Source organism: Lotus japonicus, chromosome 3 (assembly GCF_012489685.1).
Source record: "Lotus japonicus ecotype B-129 chromosome 3, LjGifu_v1.2".
Classification (NCBI taxonomy): Eukaryota; Viridiplantae; Streptophyta; class Magnoliopsida; order Fabales; family Fabaceae; genus Lotus; species Lotus japonicus.
The window spans coordinates 4563861-4582207 of record NC_080043.1 but is presented as its reverse complement, the minus strand read 5'-3'; the positions used below and the strand labels follow the sequence as shown (position 1 = coordinate 4582207).

The 18347-nt window shown below is 35.4% G+C and overlaps 3 protein-coding genes across 3 annotated transcripts; 1 reads left to right on the top strand and 2 right to left on the bottom strand.

Annotated features, from left to right (window-relative positions):
- Window positions 1-1905: 1905 nt before the first annotated feature.
- LOC130749084 (malate dehydrogenase, mitochondrial) lies at window positions 1906-5173 on the bottom strand. The gene is made up of 7 exons (XM_057602373.1): window positions 4795-5173; window positions 3990-4163; window positions 3350-3518; window positions 3009-3070; window positions 2771-2892; window positions 2492-2609; window positions 1906-2342 (listed from the first exon to the last, which is right to left on the bottom strand). Exons 1-7 carry the CDS (start codon window positions 5035-5037, stop codon window positions 2205-2207), a joined length of 1026 nt encoding a protein of 341 aa, XP_057458356.1. The 5' UTR covers window positions 5038-5173; the 3' UTR covers window positions 1906-2204.
- Window positions 5174-6540: 1367 nt separating this feature from the next.
- On the top strand, window positions 6541-10201 carry LOC130749082 (protein trichome birefringence-like 31). Its single transcript, XM_057602372.1, has 5 exons — window positions 6541-7055; window positions 7933-8104; window positions 8327-8526; window positions 8641-8787; window positions 9578-10201. Exons 1-5 carry the CDS (start codon window positions 6673-6675, stop codon window positions 9930-9932), a joined length of 1257 nt encoding a protein of 418 aa, XP_057458355.1. The 5' UTR covers window positions 6541-6672; the 3' UTR covers window positions 9933-10201.
- A 63-nt stretch (window positions 10202-10264) lies between these two features.
- Window positions 10265-14134, bottom strand: LOC130749081 (uncharacterized). The gene is made up of 5 exons (XM_057602371.1): window positions 13942-14134; window positions 13013-13166; window positions 11511-12471; window positions 11086-11231; window positions 10265-10655 (listed from the first exon to the last, which is right to left on the bottom strand). The coding sequence occupies exons 2-5, from the start codon at window positions 13103-13105 to the stop codon at window positions 10458-10460; spliced, it is 1398 nt and encodes a 465-aa protein (XP_057458354.1). The 5' UTR covers window positions 13106-13166; window positions 13942-14134; the 3' UTR covers window positions 10265-10457.
- Between the last annotated feature and the right edge of the window lie 4213 nt (window positions 14135-18347).

The window sequence follows — 18347 nt, the reverse complement described above, 5'->3', positions numbered from 1 at the left end:
ATGGGTCCAGTCTCTCCTTACTGAGTTGCATCTTCCATTTCAAACACCTCTGATTCTCTGTGACAACATGAGTACAGTGTTGCTCACACATAATCCCATTCTTCATTCCAGAACTAAACACATGGAAATGGACATTTTTTTTGTAAGAGAAAGGGTTCAGGCAAAGCAACTTGTGGTTCAACACATCTCTTCAGAGCATCAGAAAGCTGACATCTTTACAAAGGCCCTACCCCCCACTCGGTTTCAGTTTCTAAGGGACAAACTGAATGTGCTTGACAAACACAAGTTTGTGCAACCACCTTCAGTTTGTGGGGGTGTATAAGTGTATAAGGGTAGAATAGGGATATGTAAATATCGACAGCTGGATACAGCTGTAATGACAGCTGTTATTAGTTAGGATTCAGTTAGGATTTGATAACTGAATAGTTAGCTTGAAGAGCAAGCTACCAGCACTCTATATAAGTCATCTACTCACTATTGTAATATTCAGCATAATGAAAATAGAAATTCAGTTTCAGATTCTGTTACAGTTTCTCTCTCTTCTCTCTCTCCTTTTCTCGTTTTCTCTGGTTCTATCAGTGCCTATCATATCGTGAGCCGTTGTGACCATAATATCAGCTTGTGTCAACCCAAGAAACCAATAGGTGGAACTATTCCAACATGTGCTCGCTCAGCTCTATTGAGTACACTGCTACAATCCTCCAATGAGAAGGGAGTGTTGAGAGTTGACTTCCCAACTAAATTTAATTTGGCTTTGGAATCCACCAATCCAGAAGATACATCTCCTGCGGCTAGATGAAATAATGCGCAAATCCTTCAAGTAATCAACTTAGCCGATGTGAAAATTGAGCCTTTGTGATATCTTCCAAGATGAAGATTTCGCTTGTAGACATAAGAAATAAACAAGAATATATATATAGTTACTGAAATGAAATTCCTTTCCAATTTTATTCATAAAATTGCAAACCAATCTTAATCAGAAACAAAAAAGATAAAAGCAAGGCTATTAAAATCAAAGCTATCTTCCTTCGGACTGACAACTAGTTTGTCTTTGTAATTTATTGGTCGATTGGTTCTTTTCCAGTATCTTTCTCTAACATTTTCCCTTCATTGCTCTTCCTTGGTCAGCTACAAACTCATATTATAGCAGCTTCTTGCGCCTTTCGATCTTTTACTTGAACATTTATCAATAGATGGTGAGTGGAAATCACTGCTCTGAAGCCGTTCAGAGATAGTTAACTAAAAAAATGTTGTAAGCAATTGGGTAACCAATAGAAAGCAAAGCAGGCTTATTTTATTTCTCTTTGCCCATAGTTCTCTCCAGCAGTCCAGCACTCTCCATCAGCCTTATTAACCCTCTGATACATCAAACAGTGATAATTATATTGTCCCCTTGTAAATTTGAGGATCTGGATTAATTTTGATTCTAATTTGGTCTTGACAAATTGCATAGTATGTAATTTGGGACAATTTTTCACCCCCACAAACCAGTGGTGTTTGAGTGTGTGTTCAACACTTCCTTATAAATTCACCTTTAAAAAAATTCTTGTTATGGTTTCCTCCATTTTTAGAGAACCCTTCCGACCATGGTTCTTCTTTTTAGGAGGAAGGACCATGATTCTTCAGTCCAGAATTGCATCATGCTCAGCCTTCTCTACATATTCTTAAAGCTTTACAAAGGCCCGCTTTATTATACACGCAAACTTTTTACTTCATGAGAGTATTCATGCCTAGTGTAGAGTTGGCACAACTGCTCACATTAATTTGATTAATTTGATTGCCAACTGCTCACATTTTAGGCTGAAACAAAAAAAAGAACAAATTCCTCTACACAAGACAACAACTATGAGGTCCCTGTCTTATTGGTTGTCTTCTATGCTCTGAACCAGCATGGCATTTTGTAAATAAACGAGGAAAAAAGGTACATCACCCTGCAATTGAATTATATAAAACCATGCACATGTCGCAAAGGACCTTTATGAATGGAATGGCCAACCTAAAACTGGTTTTAAGTCGTTCAGCAACATTAATCGCTCTCACAGATTCAGATTCAATTATTAGATCGTATACCTACTCTAGATAAAACAACAAAGCCGCCACCACTGCCGGCAACATTACAACAATGGTCCTGAATATGCAAAATTTGATTTGTTCTTACTGGAATATCCAGCAACCTGACAGAAAAGTATCTAACAGGTTCAATCTTACTGGTTGGCGAATTTGATTCCCTTCTCAATAGATGATTGGAGTTCACCCTTGAGGTTTTCAAGGCCTTGATTCTCAAAATCTGAGAGAGTACCCAAGCCCAGAACTTCATCCCAACCATTCTTCCCAAGTCTCACCTGCAAAACATATCAGCATTTTGTCAGTACCATGAATCAACTGTGAAGATAAACATACATGAACAAGTAACAGAAGAATGAGCCTAAGCATCAGGAGCAGTGAAATGCTAAAATTAGAAATACAAAAGAAAACAGTTTGTTGCAGTGACCTTGGAAGCAAAGAAAGGAAGATCAGTGACACTGGATTGCACATATGAGCACTCAACAACGTCTGGGACTCCGTTAAGGCCCTTGAGGCAAGCATCAGCGAAAATTGCTCCAGCATAACTGCAAGAATCGTACGATTGCATGGTTGGAGTTTGCATCAACTTATGGAAAAGTTAAAAGTTGAACCACAATTCTTGCATTAAAATAGAGAATTATCATTAAATGAGCTGTGTCTACAGAGACTGATTATACTGTCCACATTCAATTAAACCCAGACTTACGCCATTGACAATGTTGCAGAACCCTTGCCAGCCTTAGCTTCCACAACTTCTGTTCCTCCATCTTGTGTCCTCTTTGTAAGAGCCTGAATTAGGTCATGATCCAGATTGGCTTGTGGTGTTGCCTATACAAGAAGAAAATAGTTAAAAAGATTAGTTAAAGCATATCAAGGTATGCCATGCTAGGAAGCCAAACTAAATGTCAGAAGACGGAAAATGTTATTAAAAGGAAGGAACATACTTGAGAAAATAGTGGCAGAATGGTAATGCCTGCATGGCCACCGACAACAGGTACATTGACCTCTGCAGAATCATACACAGGCACAATTCCAATGTTATGCAATGCTAAAAGCAAATTGTTCTGAAGCATAAGAAATGCAGAATAATTATGTAGTTTCAAGCATTCCCCCACCCTACTGCTTGAGAAAAAAACAGAACTTTGTTCTTGATATTAGTAGCACTTTCTTAAAAAAATAACTTGAAACATAAATCTGACCCCAGAATTTCTTCCCCGCATCACAAAATAAACAGCAACACATAAATAAGACATCTTTATTTGTAAGTTTGTTACACTTTACATACCGGCAACTGGAACTTTGGCCTTTCCAGCATAGAAAGTTTTTGCCCTTACAACATCAAGGGTGGTAACACCAAACAATCTCCTCTCATCATATGTCCCTGCCTTCTTGAAAACCTCAGCAGCAATGGGAACAGTGGAGTTCACAGGATTGCTTATCATGTTAACAAGGGCCTGTATCCAGCAAAAAAAATTATATGATTATAAAAGACTTAAAGCATAATATAGAACAGGACAAGCACACATTTCTTCTCTAAAAACTTCTACTTAATTTTCAAGTTTCCAATCATTAGTCTTAAACTCATTTGATGGATGGAAAAATAAATGAATATGCCAATCATTTATTATTACTATTGAATATCAAATGAAATTTTACGATCAATTCAATCGCCATAATATTATGATTTGAACAATATATACATAAATATAGCCACTGTTGAAAGTTTGTTCAGACTCAGTAGCTTTAACTAAAAGCAAATAAATTCATCATGAAAAACAGTTAATGATTTAGTGCCCCAAGCGAGTATGCATGTTTCCACAGAAGAATGACAAATCCAAAGCATAACAACACTAATTGTGGAATTAACATCAACTGAAAATTGCAGAAGAACTAATGAAAAGCAACTCAAGGAAACAAACACTCACATGGGGACAGTACTTGGCAATAGCAGAGCACAGTCCCTTGACAATGCCAGCGTTAATGTTGAAAAGGTCATCACGAGTCATTCCGGGCTTTCTGGGCACACCTGCAGGGATTATAACAATATCTGCTCCCTCCAAAGCTTTTCCAAGCTGCTCTTCACCTTGATACCCAACAACCTGCAATCCCAATTAAAAAAGGAAAGAAAAGCTCATTCAGTAATAGTACTACAACTTTAAACTACAGTAAAACTACCATACCCCTGCATAAGGGTAGATTAGCATCCCTAAGTAAAACTATTCCATAGATTGCACAATTACATCAAACAACAATAAATTCTCCATCATAGCAAAATTTTTCAAATTGCCAAATTATTGCACCTCATAAAACAGATCAATTCATTGTGCTACAAAATATCAAAGCACTAGTGTAGTGATGAGTTCAATTTACTGTGCTATTACTTCAAATCAAAACAGATATCTTGATTTTGTTAAAAACCCTTTAAAAATGTAGATCAGTACATCTAAGAAAACAGCTTGAATTCTTAAAAATTCTGATCCCTTACAAAAAGGGCTCAATTGACTGCTCTAAAAACATCATACTACAGTAAAAAGCTAGCATCATAATGATCCATTGTAACATAACACCATCAAACTACAGCAAGATTCAATTTTTCTTTCAAAAATAGAAAACTAGCATAAGGTTTTATCAGCCCACCACAGAAAGACATCACTACAGCATCAAAATGGAGTAAAGCTTGCAACTTTACAAAGAACCCTTTAATATTTGAGGGAAATGTCAAATGGGTACCTCAGATCTGGTGTTGATGTGGCTGACATCGGCGGCAACGCCAGGTGTGCCGGCGATATCGTAAAGGGAGAGGGAAGAAACGAGGGGGTTGAGCTTCATGAGAAGAGAAAGGGGTTGTCCGATCCCGCCGGCGGCGCCGAGAACGGCTACCTTGCGCTCCGGTACAGGATTGGTGGCGTAGCCACGGCGAGACAGCTGAGAGCAGCGGGATACGGCGGATCTGAGCATCGATGGTTTCATCATTTTTGGTTTTCGATGAAATTGAGAGAGAAAGAGTGAAGGGTTGAGGTGAAATTATGATCTGAATTTATTGTCAGTGAGTGAGTGAGGCCAATTCCTGATGCTACGAATTAGGGTCGATATAGGAAAGGAATAAAATTAATTAATTTGGAAAATGGGAAAATAAAGGGAAATATGAAAAAGAAGAAATTACAAATTGTGTAAAAGTAATAAAAATAATGAGTGAAAAAGCTAGCTATGAATAGGGTTGGTGTTAATGAAGCATGTGAGTGGAGTTACACGCATAGGGTATATGCCTCTTTAGCATAGGCATATGCCTCTTTAGCATAGGCATATGCTTATGCTTGGTAGAAGGGGTGGAGTGCACACTGGTCTGGTCGGGTCGGGTCGAGTTGGCTCAAGTGAAAAAATGGGATCGAACCGACCAAACTTGCTTGAGTTGTGTCGGATTAATTTTTTGCATTTTTTCAGTTTCAAACCCCCACGATTTCAACCTGATTAGAATGGGTTGGTTTGGATCAGTTGATCGTGTCAATATTGAAAAAAATATATAATATTCAAAACAAGAGAATCAGGAAGATTAATGGTGTTGTATAAGATGCATTATGCATTAGGTCATGCACTCGTGCATGATGTCTTTACAACCACAGAAATGAAATATTCACTTAAGATGCTATATGTGTAACCAGTTGGATTACTAATTTTATAATTCTTTGATAACTTTCTTTTGTGTTTGACAGTAAAGCCCCCATTTGAAATCATCTTCTTCCTCATTGACCTGCCACTTAAACCACCACTGTCTACCTTGACCTCATCATCGTAACCCCCACTTACCACCACCAAACCACAACCATATAGATGAAGCACATAACACAATGCCTTAAGGTTTTGTGTAAAGATGTATGTCCAAATCTCTTGTTGGCTTGTTTCGTGGTCCATGAGCTCCCTTGTCTCCCCAACATTAGGAAGTGTGAGTAAAGTTTCTGATAACTTATTGACAAAAAATTTCAGGATACTCATAAATTACCGACGGTCAAGGCCGTTCATAGACCCACAACAAAAAAATTTAAAAGTCCGTCAAGTTATTGGCCATTGTCAATTTTAATTTTTTGATTTTTTTTTCTCTCCACCCCCTCACCAAGGCAGAGAATTGCTTTCTTGCAATTGTCAACGATAGCTTCACAACACTTCACAAGCTCTGACTTGTCCCTATAGTGTTAAGCGAGTCTTGTTAACATTTTTCATCACATGATTCATGCTCCTATCACTAAGAGTTCCAAACAATTTTGTTAATCACAAACTACAAAATTATGTTCAAAATTTTCCATTTAAAAGCAACAGCAAATTACCACGTTGCTCTGCTCTAATTGACATTATTTTCCTAGAAAATTATTTTACGCTGATTTGCATTGGAGAAGGACCATCTTTGACAAACATTTGACATCTGAAAATGCCTAGGTATGTATGTTCCTTCAACCTTAATATTTCCAACACCTAAACTTCGATCTTACCAACCGTTTGTTGCAAAGGGTGTGCTTTAAAGTGCTTCAAACTCAAGCAACCCACAAAATGAAGCACTTGACAATGTCCCTAACATAATTTACAACACTAGCAGTTTTCAATTCCTTCAACAAAGCCATGTCAATGCTTTCTTTCAAGCCTTTCCTTGATCGTCGGGTCCAATCGTTCTTCCCAATTGTATTGTATTCAACTCTGATCTTAGGAGCTGCAAGGTTAGTCCTAGATAGTTTGAAGAGCAGCAATAGCCCTGTTTTCAAGCTCTATGGCATGTCACATGGTGGAAGGAATAGATTACCAGTTGTAGTGTTGCCAGAGGATCGCATTGAGGAAGATTGCAATGTGTTTGAAGGGACATGGGTGTGGGACAATGTGTCCTATCCTCTTTATGAAGAAGAGAGTTGCCCTTACTTGGTCAAGCAGACTACTTGTAAGAAGAATGGAAGGCCTGATTCTTACTATAGGAATTGGAGGTGGCAGCCTCATGGATGCAACCTTCCAAGGTAACTAACTAACCCTTTTTTACTAGTCTTTTTGGTTTGAGAAAGGTGTTCTGTTTTGATTCAGTTTCACTTTTCATTAGCAAAACGTATATTTTCTTTTACTTTGTTGCCTATTTTCAAAAGTGATATAAGATTAACAAGATAGTTTAAGCACTTTAAAGTGTGTGTTTGTATTTATGTTCAAGTTGGTCAAAAACACGTTCACTTCTATTACACAAGAAGCATGGATTAGCCAAAAGCATATTCAAACTGTCTTTGAATGTGCGTCGACAGAAATATAATGTCTTTGGAAACCCCTTAGATTTCCACAATGGGGAGAGAGGTGACTCTAGGCTGGAAGCTGAGTTCTAAATTGCAGTTAAAGGTGGGTTAATGAGCCACAATTGCAGTTTGGCGGCACAATTGCAGTTGCAAACTATAATTTAAAATCTTGATTCCGGGAGAATCTAATCAAAACTATTTTGGGAATTGATTTTAATGTCACTCCTATAAATATTCATGTCATCCTCTTCCGCGCTTTTAAAGTGTGAAATGTATAAGTTGTATATCGCACTTTTAAGTGCGGTGTGTAATTGATTCCCGCACTTATAAGTGTGCGGTAAAATTGGGTGGCAAGAAAACAAATAGGCTGTGACATCAAAATCAATTCCCAATCACTTTTGTGGGAAAAATAAATAATTTAAAAGGTTTACCTGAAACAAAACATGCAATTCATATTATCTTCTCTTATAGTGCTATAAGAAGCATGAAGATGGAGGCATGGAGCCATTGCATGTATCTAGAGTAACAAGCAATGACTCCTCACAAACTAATATATTTCCTTGATTAAGACATGGATTTCAAACTTTGAGCATCACAAGATTGTTCTTTGCTTCAGATTTGACCCTTTGAAGTTGCTGCACGTGTTGAGGAACAAACGGATGATGTTCATTGGAGACTCATTACAAAGAGGCCAATTTGAGTCTATGGTCTGTTTGGTACAATCTGTAATTCCTGAAGGAAAGAAATCCCTCAAAAGAATTCCACCTATGAAAATCTTCAAAGCTGAGGTTTATCAACTAGTGTCTTTCAACTTCCTAAATACCAAGCTTATATACACAACTTTTATTACATCTTACATTGCTTCTAAAAATTTGTAAATATGTTTTTGGTCGCTGTATTTTCAATAATACAGGGATGAAAACAAATATACATTTAAGCATTTGTTTAATGATGAAACTGTTATGAAACCCAAATTTCTGATATTTTCTGTAGTTTTTTTCTTATTCCAGGAGTTCAATGCATCAATTGAATACTACTGGGCTCCATTCATCGTAGAATCCATTTCAGATCATGCAACAAATCATACAGTACATAAACGAATGGTGAGCCTGGACTCCATTGCTAACCATGGAAAACATTGGCAAGGAGTGGACATTTTGGTGTTCGAAAGTTATGTTTGGTGGATGCACAAGCCTTTCATCAATGCTACGTGTGTATCTAAACTCTTCTATAGTTGAATGTTCATAAATAGCACATTAGCACTAGTTTTATTAAATTATTTATTCCTTTTCATTGAATTGGTCTTAAACATCTTTTGTTCCAGATATGGATCGCCACACCATGTCAAAGAATATAATGTCACCACAGCATACAGATTGGCTTTGGATACATGGGCAAATTGGTTAGAATCAAACATCAAACCACTTACTCAGAAGGTCTTTTTCATGAGTATGTCTCCAACACATCTGTGGTAAGTGATCACAATCACAATCTTTTTTCTGCCAAAATTTGCTCAGGTTAATGCATCTTTAGAACCACTGCAAAGTGGAGCTTAACACACTTCACTTTTTTCATAGTAAGATGTTGGGCAAAATCATGAAAGAAGACTTGTAACTACACAACTTTTTAAGACTAGTTATTTTGAAACCGAGAATTGAACAAAAAATAGTTGAGCAAATATGGCTAAGTCCTTATTTGAATACTGTTTTTTAAAATCAGGAGAAGAAAAAATTCATTTTTGTATGAACAATTTTCAAAAACTGTTTCTAAAATCAGTTCTTATTTTCAGTTTTAAAGGTCTTTCAGCTTTGAAAAACATGTCAATTAAATTTTATTTTATTATTCTTTTTTTTTCTAAAGCAGAAGATTTATTGAAATAGATCAAAGTCGAGATATAGGACCTCCCAACAAAGAACTCACAAAACAAGAAAGCGATGAAAAAAAAGTGAAGAATGCCGAAAACATAAGAGAAAATGCTACAAAATAAGCCATGATACGACCAAAAACCTACTAAAAGGACATCGCCCAAGACTAGGAAAACGAAAACAGCACACACCCTCGATCAACAAAATCAAAAGAGCCTTAACCATCTCCATATCTCTCCGGCTGAGAAGATTTAAGCTTCAAATGTTTTTGAAAACAGTTTTAAAATTCAAAAAACTCTTAAGGGAATCAAACAAGTTCTAACTCTTTCCAGCTCATTTTTTCCTTAAATTGTGTTTGGACCGTTCTAAAAAATTACAGCTGATTTTGTTGTTCAGGAGCTGGGAATGGAAGCCAGGAAGTGATGAAAATTGCTTCAATGAGTCATACCCTATTCAAGGTCCATATTGGGGCACAGGCTCAAATCTTGAGATAATGAAGATACTAAATGATGTGCTACAAGAACTGAAAATAGATGTCACCTTGCTGAACATAACCCAACTATCAGAGTACAGACAAGATGCTCACACATCAGTTTATGGGGAGAGAAAAGGCAAGCTCTTGACAAAAGAACAGAGAGCCAATCCAAAGTCCTTTGCTGATTGCATTCATTGGTGCTTACCTGGAGTCCCTGATGCATGGAATGAAATCCTATATGCATATCTTTTTAAGAATTATAAAAACCTCTCTTGACATGACAGAAAGCACAAGCATCTCTCAGATGGTGGGCACATTCACAATTTTTCATCAGTTCAATCCATTCTATTTTAGTATTTACAAAATTCAGCACTTTTTGAAACTCTGACAAATAGATTAACCAAGAGTCTAGTTGGAGTCCGACCAAAGAGCATTTATTGAAGTTTATCTAGTAGGAAAAGCACAACATAAACTCCAATAAGTGCTCATTGGTCAGCATACAATCATTGATCTGCATACAAACGGGTTCTAACTTGTAAGAAATACTATTTGTATCAACATGAAGTAATACTAATTGTATACTGAGGAAAACTTTGCAAGTATGCAGCTTGAGAAAGAAATCAGAAAATCGTCACATTTTCATGAAAACAAGCGTCATCAACAATTATGTGCGTTCTTCGTAGAAATATAAACAATACAATTTTCAGCAAGAATTTCCATGCCACCTTCAAAATGTACATTTGCAAAATAAGGGAGCCAATGAAATTGGTCAATCATTATATATATGCAGCCAAATTGTATTTACAGCAGCTCCCACTCAGTTTCAGAAGCTTGCTGCTCTTGCAACATCTTTGAGTCAAAATGCATAGATCTAAATGGGAAGAGAGTTCGCGATGAACCTTGACTGTGCTCTGTATCAGTGTCTCCATACCATATTGCTATTTGTTCATACTCCTTCGCTAACCTCCTCTTTGGAGCAAATGCATCCTGAATTCTTTTCTGTTGGACAAAAGAAGATAGTTATGGCACATGCAAGATTTCTTGATTCTCCTTAACGCATAAATTATGTCACAAAATAAATTTCATTTTTTTCTTTTCCTTTACCTTTCTTCACATAAAATACAAGTTATCAAGATAGATATTTCAAAGCAATTAGATTTCTTCTATAATACAAAATAACTATCTTTTTTGGATCAGGACCAGTGGTGATAGATGGTAATTTCAAATTCTCCAAGCATAAAACATAAAATTACCACATGTGGGGGTGTGTGTCTGTGTCTACATATATACATATACACGCACACATATAGCAACTTCAGTAATTAGTTTATCCATTGAAAAGGTGATTAGAGAAGACTAAGATAATACCTTGTATGATCTAAAGCTTAATCACTAGTTTACCAATTAAAAAAATTATAAGAGATGCTACCTTGTATGATCTAAGCTTTTGGGCTCTGCATGAGACTGCGTAGAGTTCACTATCATCCACAAATACACAACTTCCTTCAAGATTCACATCATCATTCAAATGAATGTCATCCATGCAGAATTCAAGAGAACTGATCAGTGATTCATCTGACAAAACAAAAGCCATATCAGATAGGTGACAGATGATAATACCCAAACGGAACTGTAAACATCATTAATTATAAGTTCTCTAAGTAAAGTTTTGGTTCCTTTTTGTCATTTGTGAATTTGTTCTCACTTTTTGTGAGGGATCAATTTCTTACTGTATCTCCATTACAATTCAATTAGAAAAAAGTAAAAGCGCCCAATTCCCCTGAAGTGATTTTGTGCTTTAATAATGAAATAAGTAAAGAGAAGTTATCATAAATGAAAATTTAAGATACTAACCATTTGATTCCATTGATAGACAGCTGCCTGTAGAAACAAGTACATCCTGGGATTCCATGATCTGACCAGTTACATGGGAGGATTCACAACATACATTTACCCTGGAACTATCTGAAATAGACCAAGATCCATCACCTGAATCGTTTTTGCAGGATTCAGTTTCAAAGCAGCTTTCTGGTGATTTTGAATATGGACTTTCAGAAATTATGGAACTATCAAAGCATATAGATCCTGTCTCTGTGATAGGTTCGCATGACAAAGAAGACGTGGCAGGTGAAACTTCAGGTAGTACACCATGTTTATCCTGCTCATCGACATCAGATGATTCACTGAATAAGGATAGATTAGTTGATTCTTTCTCACCAATAGACGTGTTATTTTCTTCAACTACCAAACATGAGTTTGGTTCTTCATTAACACCTATGTTATCATTTGTTCTGACCAAATCTCCACATACACTGTCAGAATATTCAGAATGGGATTCACTATGTTCTAAGGATATAAGTGGTTCTTTCTCTTTAACAGATATCAAATTCATCGGCTTAGGTGCCGACTCAATTGCTGTCTCTTCAATGGTAGCATCCAAGTTTTCTTTTTTAACCTCAGGAGTTTCTATTAAGTCATCCCCAAACTCTTCTTGAGTTGTGTAATAATTTTCAACATCTGTGGAATCTGAGGAAGTTTCATCTCCAACTTGATTTACACTATCATGCTTGATGGAAGCAGATTGCTGATCATTAGCAGGGTTTTCCTCATCCACATTTTTATTATTATCTTTAACACCACCAACTGACCTAACTGAAGAGTCAGAGCTGTTTTTCAAATCCACTGAATTAGCTTTATATTCTGTAGAGCTGACCAAGGTAGGAAACGGTAGCAGCTCATGTACAACTCCAGAGTAGAACTTTTTCATACTATCTCCAACATTCTGGACGTGATTCTCGAAATATTTAACAGGATCCTGAATACAACAAATCAAGAAAAAATCAGCAGAACTTAAAGATTGCAGTATGACTTTCCTCAAACATGCAATGTACCAGTAGAAGAAACAGTGCAAAAGATCAGAGCAACAAGCAGAATTCTGGGATAAAACAATCCAATAAATGGAAGTTCTTCAAACCACCAACCTGGTTTGGAACAACTTAATTATAGACTAACTGAAAAGGAATCACTTGAAAATACTATCAAAAATTATATATGATTTGCTTTAAAAACCCTCAAATACAACACAGGTTTAACTGTAAGTGAATTAAATTCTTTAACTGATACCATTCCAAACAAACGCTATGCAAGAATATTGTAAATAGAATAAATCCTATTGTTTTTTAGATTCCAAATGCATGATGCTGTAAACTGATTCTTATAGCCTACCTCACCTAGAGGGAAAAGAGTTAAATGATGATGATGATTATTATTTTTGATATTTGAAATACATGGTCAAAAAAGGAGGAAGAAGAAGAGAAATCAAAAGAATAAATAGCAAAGCTCTAATGAAATTGTACCTGGGCTACAATACCATCCACCTCTTGGCACACTGCTTCAAACTTCTGGTATATGTCCCCCATCCAATTCATACCTTTAATCTTCAAATCCATTGAGTATCCTAGAGCTCAGAATCCTCAGGTTCAAAAAGTGGTATTTTAATCCTAGTTAAAGCTGCAATAACAGTAGAGCAAGGATGAAGGATCTAATGCTAAACAAACAAGGCGTTATATACAAAATAACATATGCCAAACAAAAATATCTTTCACTAGATAATATACACACAAGATAATACAAGTTTTAATATCTCAATAAAAAACGAAACCAATCCCACACTTCTGAATTCAGTGATGATAATAAGTTCATAACTGTATAGAAGTTTACCCCAAAAAATCAACATCCTCAAGTCTATTGCATAGAAATTCAAACCCTGAAAAGCTACCACTGTAACTCCTCTAAAACCCCAATATTTATCCTAATTCCAAACTACCATCCAAACACCATGTATGGTTTTTTTTTAATATGAACACTTCATTTTGAAGTCACTAATAGAACTCAACCTTCATTAGATTTCACTAGTCATCATTAGTCAAACAATAGAAAAACAAGACTGGCATACAAAATTCTTAATTTAATGCTTAACAAGTATTTCCCTCATTAAATGGAAATTAACAATAATAATAAAGATAGTAACTTTGTCAGTACAAGCATAAAAATCAATAAACAAACAAGTTCTAAATTCCACAGCACATGCTTGAACCATATAATAATAATACACAACATCATAAACATCAACCATATGCACGGGTGAACAAAAAGCAATCACTTTTCAAGAAAAAAGCCAAAAGGGTAACAAAAAGTTACAAACTTTAACGCAACCAGAAAGCCGGTAATCAATTTTACTGAGAAGACATATATGGGTTGTGAACTTGTGATCAAAGAAACATACCCAGAATCCAATTGAGGTGAACCGTGGGAGAAGAAGCAAACAAGTAAACGAACAAGAACACGACGGTGAACGGTGATCGGTGATCGGCGACGATCAAGAGTGTCAATGGGCAAAGCAGAATTGAGAGAGAGAGAGAGAGAGAGAGAGAGAGAGGGTTTTGGGTTTGAGAGTGAAGATTATAATAAAGAGGGTTTAAGAAAACAACACTTTCAATCTCATGATATAATTATTATATTATTAAATGGTAAAGGGCATAACAGTAAATTTGAGAATGAATCTTTAAAGATTTGGTTGTTATTGAGTTTCAAAAAACAAAGATTTGTTTGTTATTTGAATCATTCATGTTTTCAATGATTTTCCAAAAAGATATTTTATATTTTTTGAGATATATTCATTTAAAATGAATACATATACGTGTTATTTTATTATTTTTTGAGATAGTCATTTATAATGAAATACATACATAGTTTTGTTGTTTAATATTTCAAGTGTAACAAAAAAATAATGCATTTTTGGTTTTTTTAGAAGGGTATTTTTTTTTTAAAATGAGTGCATATTTTTTCATTTTCTAGTCTTTATAGCCTAATCCTAAGATAAAAAATAAATAAAAATCTTTTTGTATTTCTGTCTTATAATTTTTAAGACTAGATCACATATCACAAATTAGGCCGTAACAAAAAATTAGGCAATTAGAACTAACAAAATACCAACCTACCAAATCAAAATCATGGCAAAAAGCACAAGAGTGTTGCTCAAGAATAATAAGCAAAAGACAGACACTTATTCTATTTTTTAGAAGCAAAATCCTAATTAAAACTAAAAAATTATGACTATGTTTGACATGTCATTCGACTAGCTTAAATTTTTTTTAACTAATTTAAAGGTTCTTTAAAGTGTTTGATAAATGAGCAAAAATCTAACTATCTAAACATTGAAGTAAAGAACACAAGAATGACATAATGGCTCCAGAAGCCCTTTTTTATTTATTTCTCTTTTATTCAATATTTTTATTTAAATAAAAAAACTGAGAAACCTGACCCAAAAATCAAATGAAACAAACCTTAAATACACAACTATTGAACTAAGTAAGGCAATCAGTCCAAGGAAAAAACGATAACAGGGAAATAGGAGAGGCACCTTAAGCAGCAGAATGGAGCTTTGACTTCTTTTTTGTTTAGAAGAAACAATCCCAACAACTTCGCAACATCATGATTGCTAGGTTCAATGAAAATCGTTCATCTATTATCCTATGTATCAAACAACACCACTTTACCATGGTGTTCTCCTTTTATCAGCAAAACCTTACTACTCTTACCTTCATTCGAACTCCCACCTCCTTTTATACCTTTTTATGCTTTTTTTTATATCTTTACAAAATCTGGTCAGATTGATATATCTGCCTCTTTGATGTCCTGATTTAATTTTATTTTGTGAATGTCTTCTTGATTTAAATTGATTTTTTGATTGACTCCTTGATCTCCAGATTTAATTTGATTCTGTGACTGCAATTAAATTTATTGGGTCTTGGACCTTTCTTGATATATACCAAGAGATCATTTCTTCTTTTGGTAAGATTTGGAGGAATTTTAGTACATCAATCTAGCTAAAAGATTTGTTGCAGCGGCCTCCTATGAGATCTTAGAAAATACTTTGCTCCCTGACTTTCCTTTTTTTTTCTTCATTGTTCAAGCCAATCGCTAACCAAGCCTTTTTGTTCAAATAATCATCTTTGGCTTCCAAAAACAACTCAGTTAGACCTTCCTTTTAATGAATTCTTTCTACCAGGCCAAGGTCATCATATTAAAAGGTGAAAATCTTCTGGGATAAGCTCTTTTCCTTCCCATAGTTTGACCTTCTGGTGGGAAATCTAGGGGGAGTCATGTCAAACACTACATTAACATCCATGTCAAAGGTAATGGTAAGTGGAGGATCATGTGCATCAAGTAGCTTCCCCGTGCACCTTTCCTCATACCTCATGCTTAGCACTACCCTATTGAACATTATTTTGACCACAAGTTTTTCAACATCATCCAAGTACTCCCCATATTCATGACCGTCAATTGGTTGGTACTTGCATTCATATCCTTTGAATGCAGTTTCATCAAAGATTTTCACTCATCCATCTGATGATTGTTCTCCACCAATCTCAACTATGTTTGTGTGCTCAAAAGTGATCAACCCTTTATTGAAAGGAGGTGATTAAGGTATCTTGGTAACTGGTAAGCAACCTTCTTATCCAGTTTCTTCAGCACTAGGGCCAGCTTGGAATAGGGTCGTTGAGCTTTGGAGTATTGGACCTAGGCTTTGGAGTCTTATCATTGTACTTTTGAATAATAATTAGACCCTTACGGAATGTTATGATAAAATCTTACAATTAATTATATCAATAGGAGTTACATTCTTTAGCTTCTTACAAATTGATTTTGAAGCTAAAATCAATTCTCTATATCAATTACATGTGTATAAACAACTAAAAGTGATTATGGTCACTAAAAATTGATTGAGGCTCTAAACATGGAACCAAACACGCACTCAGTTCCTTTCAAGTTTCAATCATTTAACTTTATTATGAATACACATACAGACACATACTAGGATGTTATTATTTACTGATTGAAACAACTTACTCTACCCCAAATGTTTTTCAAACTACTCAAATAACTGCCTTGCCTTTCCCACACGATAAATGATCAGCTTTAGGAACTGAACCTCAGTGCAAAAATTGATGTAATTGATTAAAACTTCCTTCTATCATAGTCATAATCCAATTTTTCATCATAAGATATATTTTATTTGAAACAATGCACAAGTCTTGTGTTTTGTAACTAGTACTAGCATTACTCTTACCAAATAAAGAACCATGCTAACCTTGAAATTTTAATATTCAATAATTATTTTTCAATATTAAAAAAAACATACAATAACTTGCCTCCGACAAAATTATCCCGCAACGGCCAAGTAACTTGAAGAACACCAGGTCTCACAATACAAACATTCAAGTTCAACTCTTTCTAAGTCATCTACTAAACTAATACCATGTGTACTTTTCTTCTGAATTCATGCATGCAGCATCACACTTTCACGATGAAAGTTAGCGGACAGGAAGCATTTATGCCATGTAACATTGCATCAGGTTTTGAAGAACCAATAGCCCCAGCTACCAGACCACAATCTATATTCTGCCATGGGAACCATATGTTTGAAGATGCTAACTAGACTGATACAGTAAAAAGGAAGCTGAATACTGGGCTACAGTTGCACTTCAACTTCAGTACAGCCCCAACTCATCTTGAGTTCATGTTCAACCACTTTGGGAACCTTTCACAATGTTTACAGAAAACAACCAACAGGCAGGGAAAGGAGCATTATGACCAGAAATAGAGCTAAGGGTACCCAGGATATGCACTTACATTTCATCTTAAAATAGATGCTATCATGTTTTGATCTAGGTATTGCGGAAAACCATGCATCAGTATCCACAATAAAACCAGTTATCCCATAGCACATATTACAATAAGCATTACAGCCATTCCATTAATTTCGTTGGGTTGGTGAAAAAATTGAAAAAACGAATCATTGAATACAAATTTGACGTAATTAAAAAAGACTAGACATCATGAAATTTGACCTAAGTAAATCCAGCTTGTTTTTAACACTGGATTAAGGGCATTTTTATCAATCCCACAGAAGCACTCTGTACAGCATAACAATGATTCTATAAAGCAAAATATCTTCAAAGGAGTGAAATGTCTAGACTATACAGGCAAATTCCTGCTAAACTTACCAACAAAAAATAAAAAATGAAGAGGCTAAGCGCCTAAAACATTCCAAACGAGTTAAACATGCAATTAAGCAATAGGTGGGAGAGAGGCAAGGGTGTAGTAGAAGATAAAATATAGAGCCAGATCAATAATTTGCAAATGCTAGGCTTAGTTCCAGAGAAAACAACAAACCATCCAAGATCAGACTACTACCATAAAAGTTTGATTAATAACTTCTCAAGATAGAACACATTAATTTCCAAAAGAAGGGAAATCAAAAGGAAGCAAGACAGACATCAGTCTACAAGCTTTTTCATAGACAAATGAAGCAGCGCCGTAAAACACAGTATGCTTTTGCTCAATAAGTTTCCACATTAGCAATTGTCATATGATCTCATGCTAAAACACTAGAGATGCTAAGACCTTCATCATCAACAGTCAAAAACTAAACTAAAAGATTGGAAACAACAGCATCAATATACTTAAATTTAAAATTTCACAACTATATCTCACAGAACAGCTCTACATCGATATCTTTAACATGAGGATACTGCAGGTACTCAATATGGTAAGTTAAAGGAGTGCGTCCACCAATACACTCTTCCACGCACTCCCTATGACTGGTCTACTTTAAAAAATGTCAAC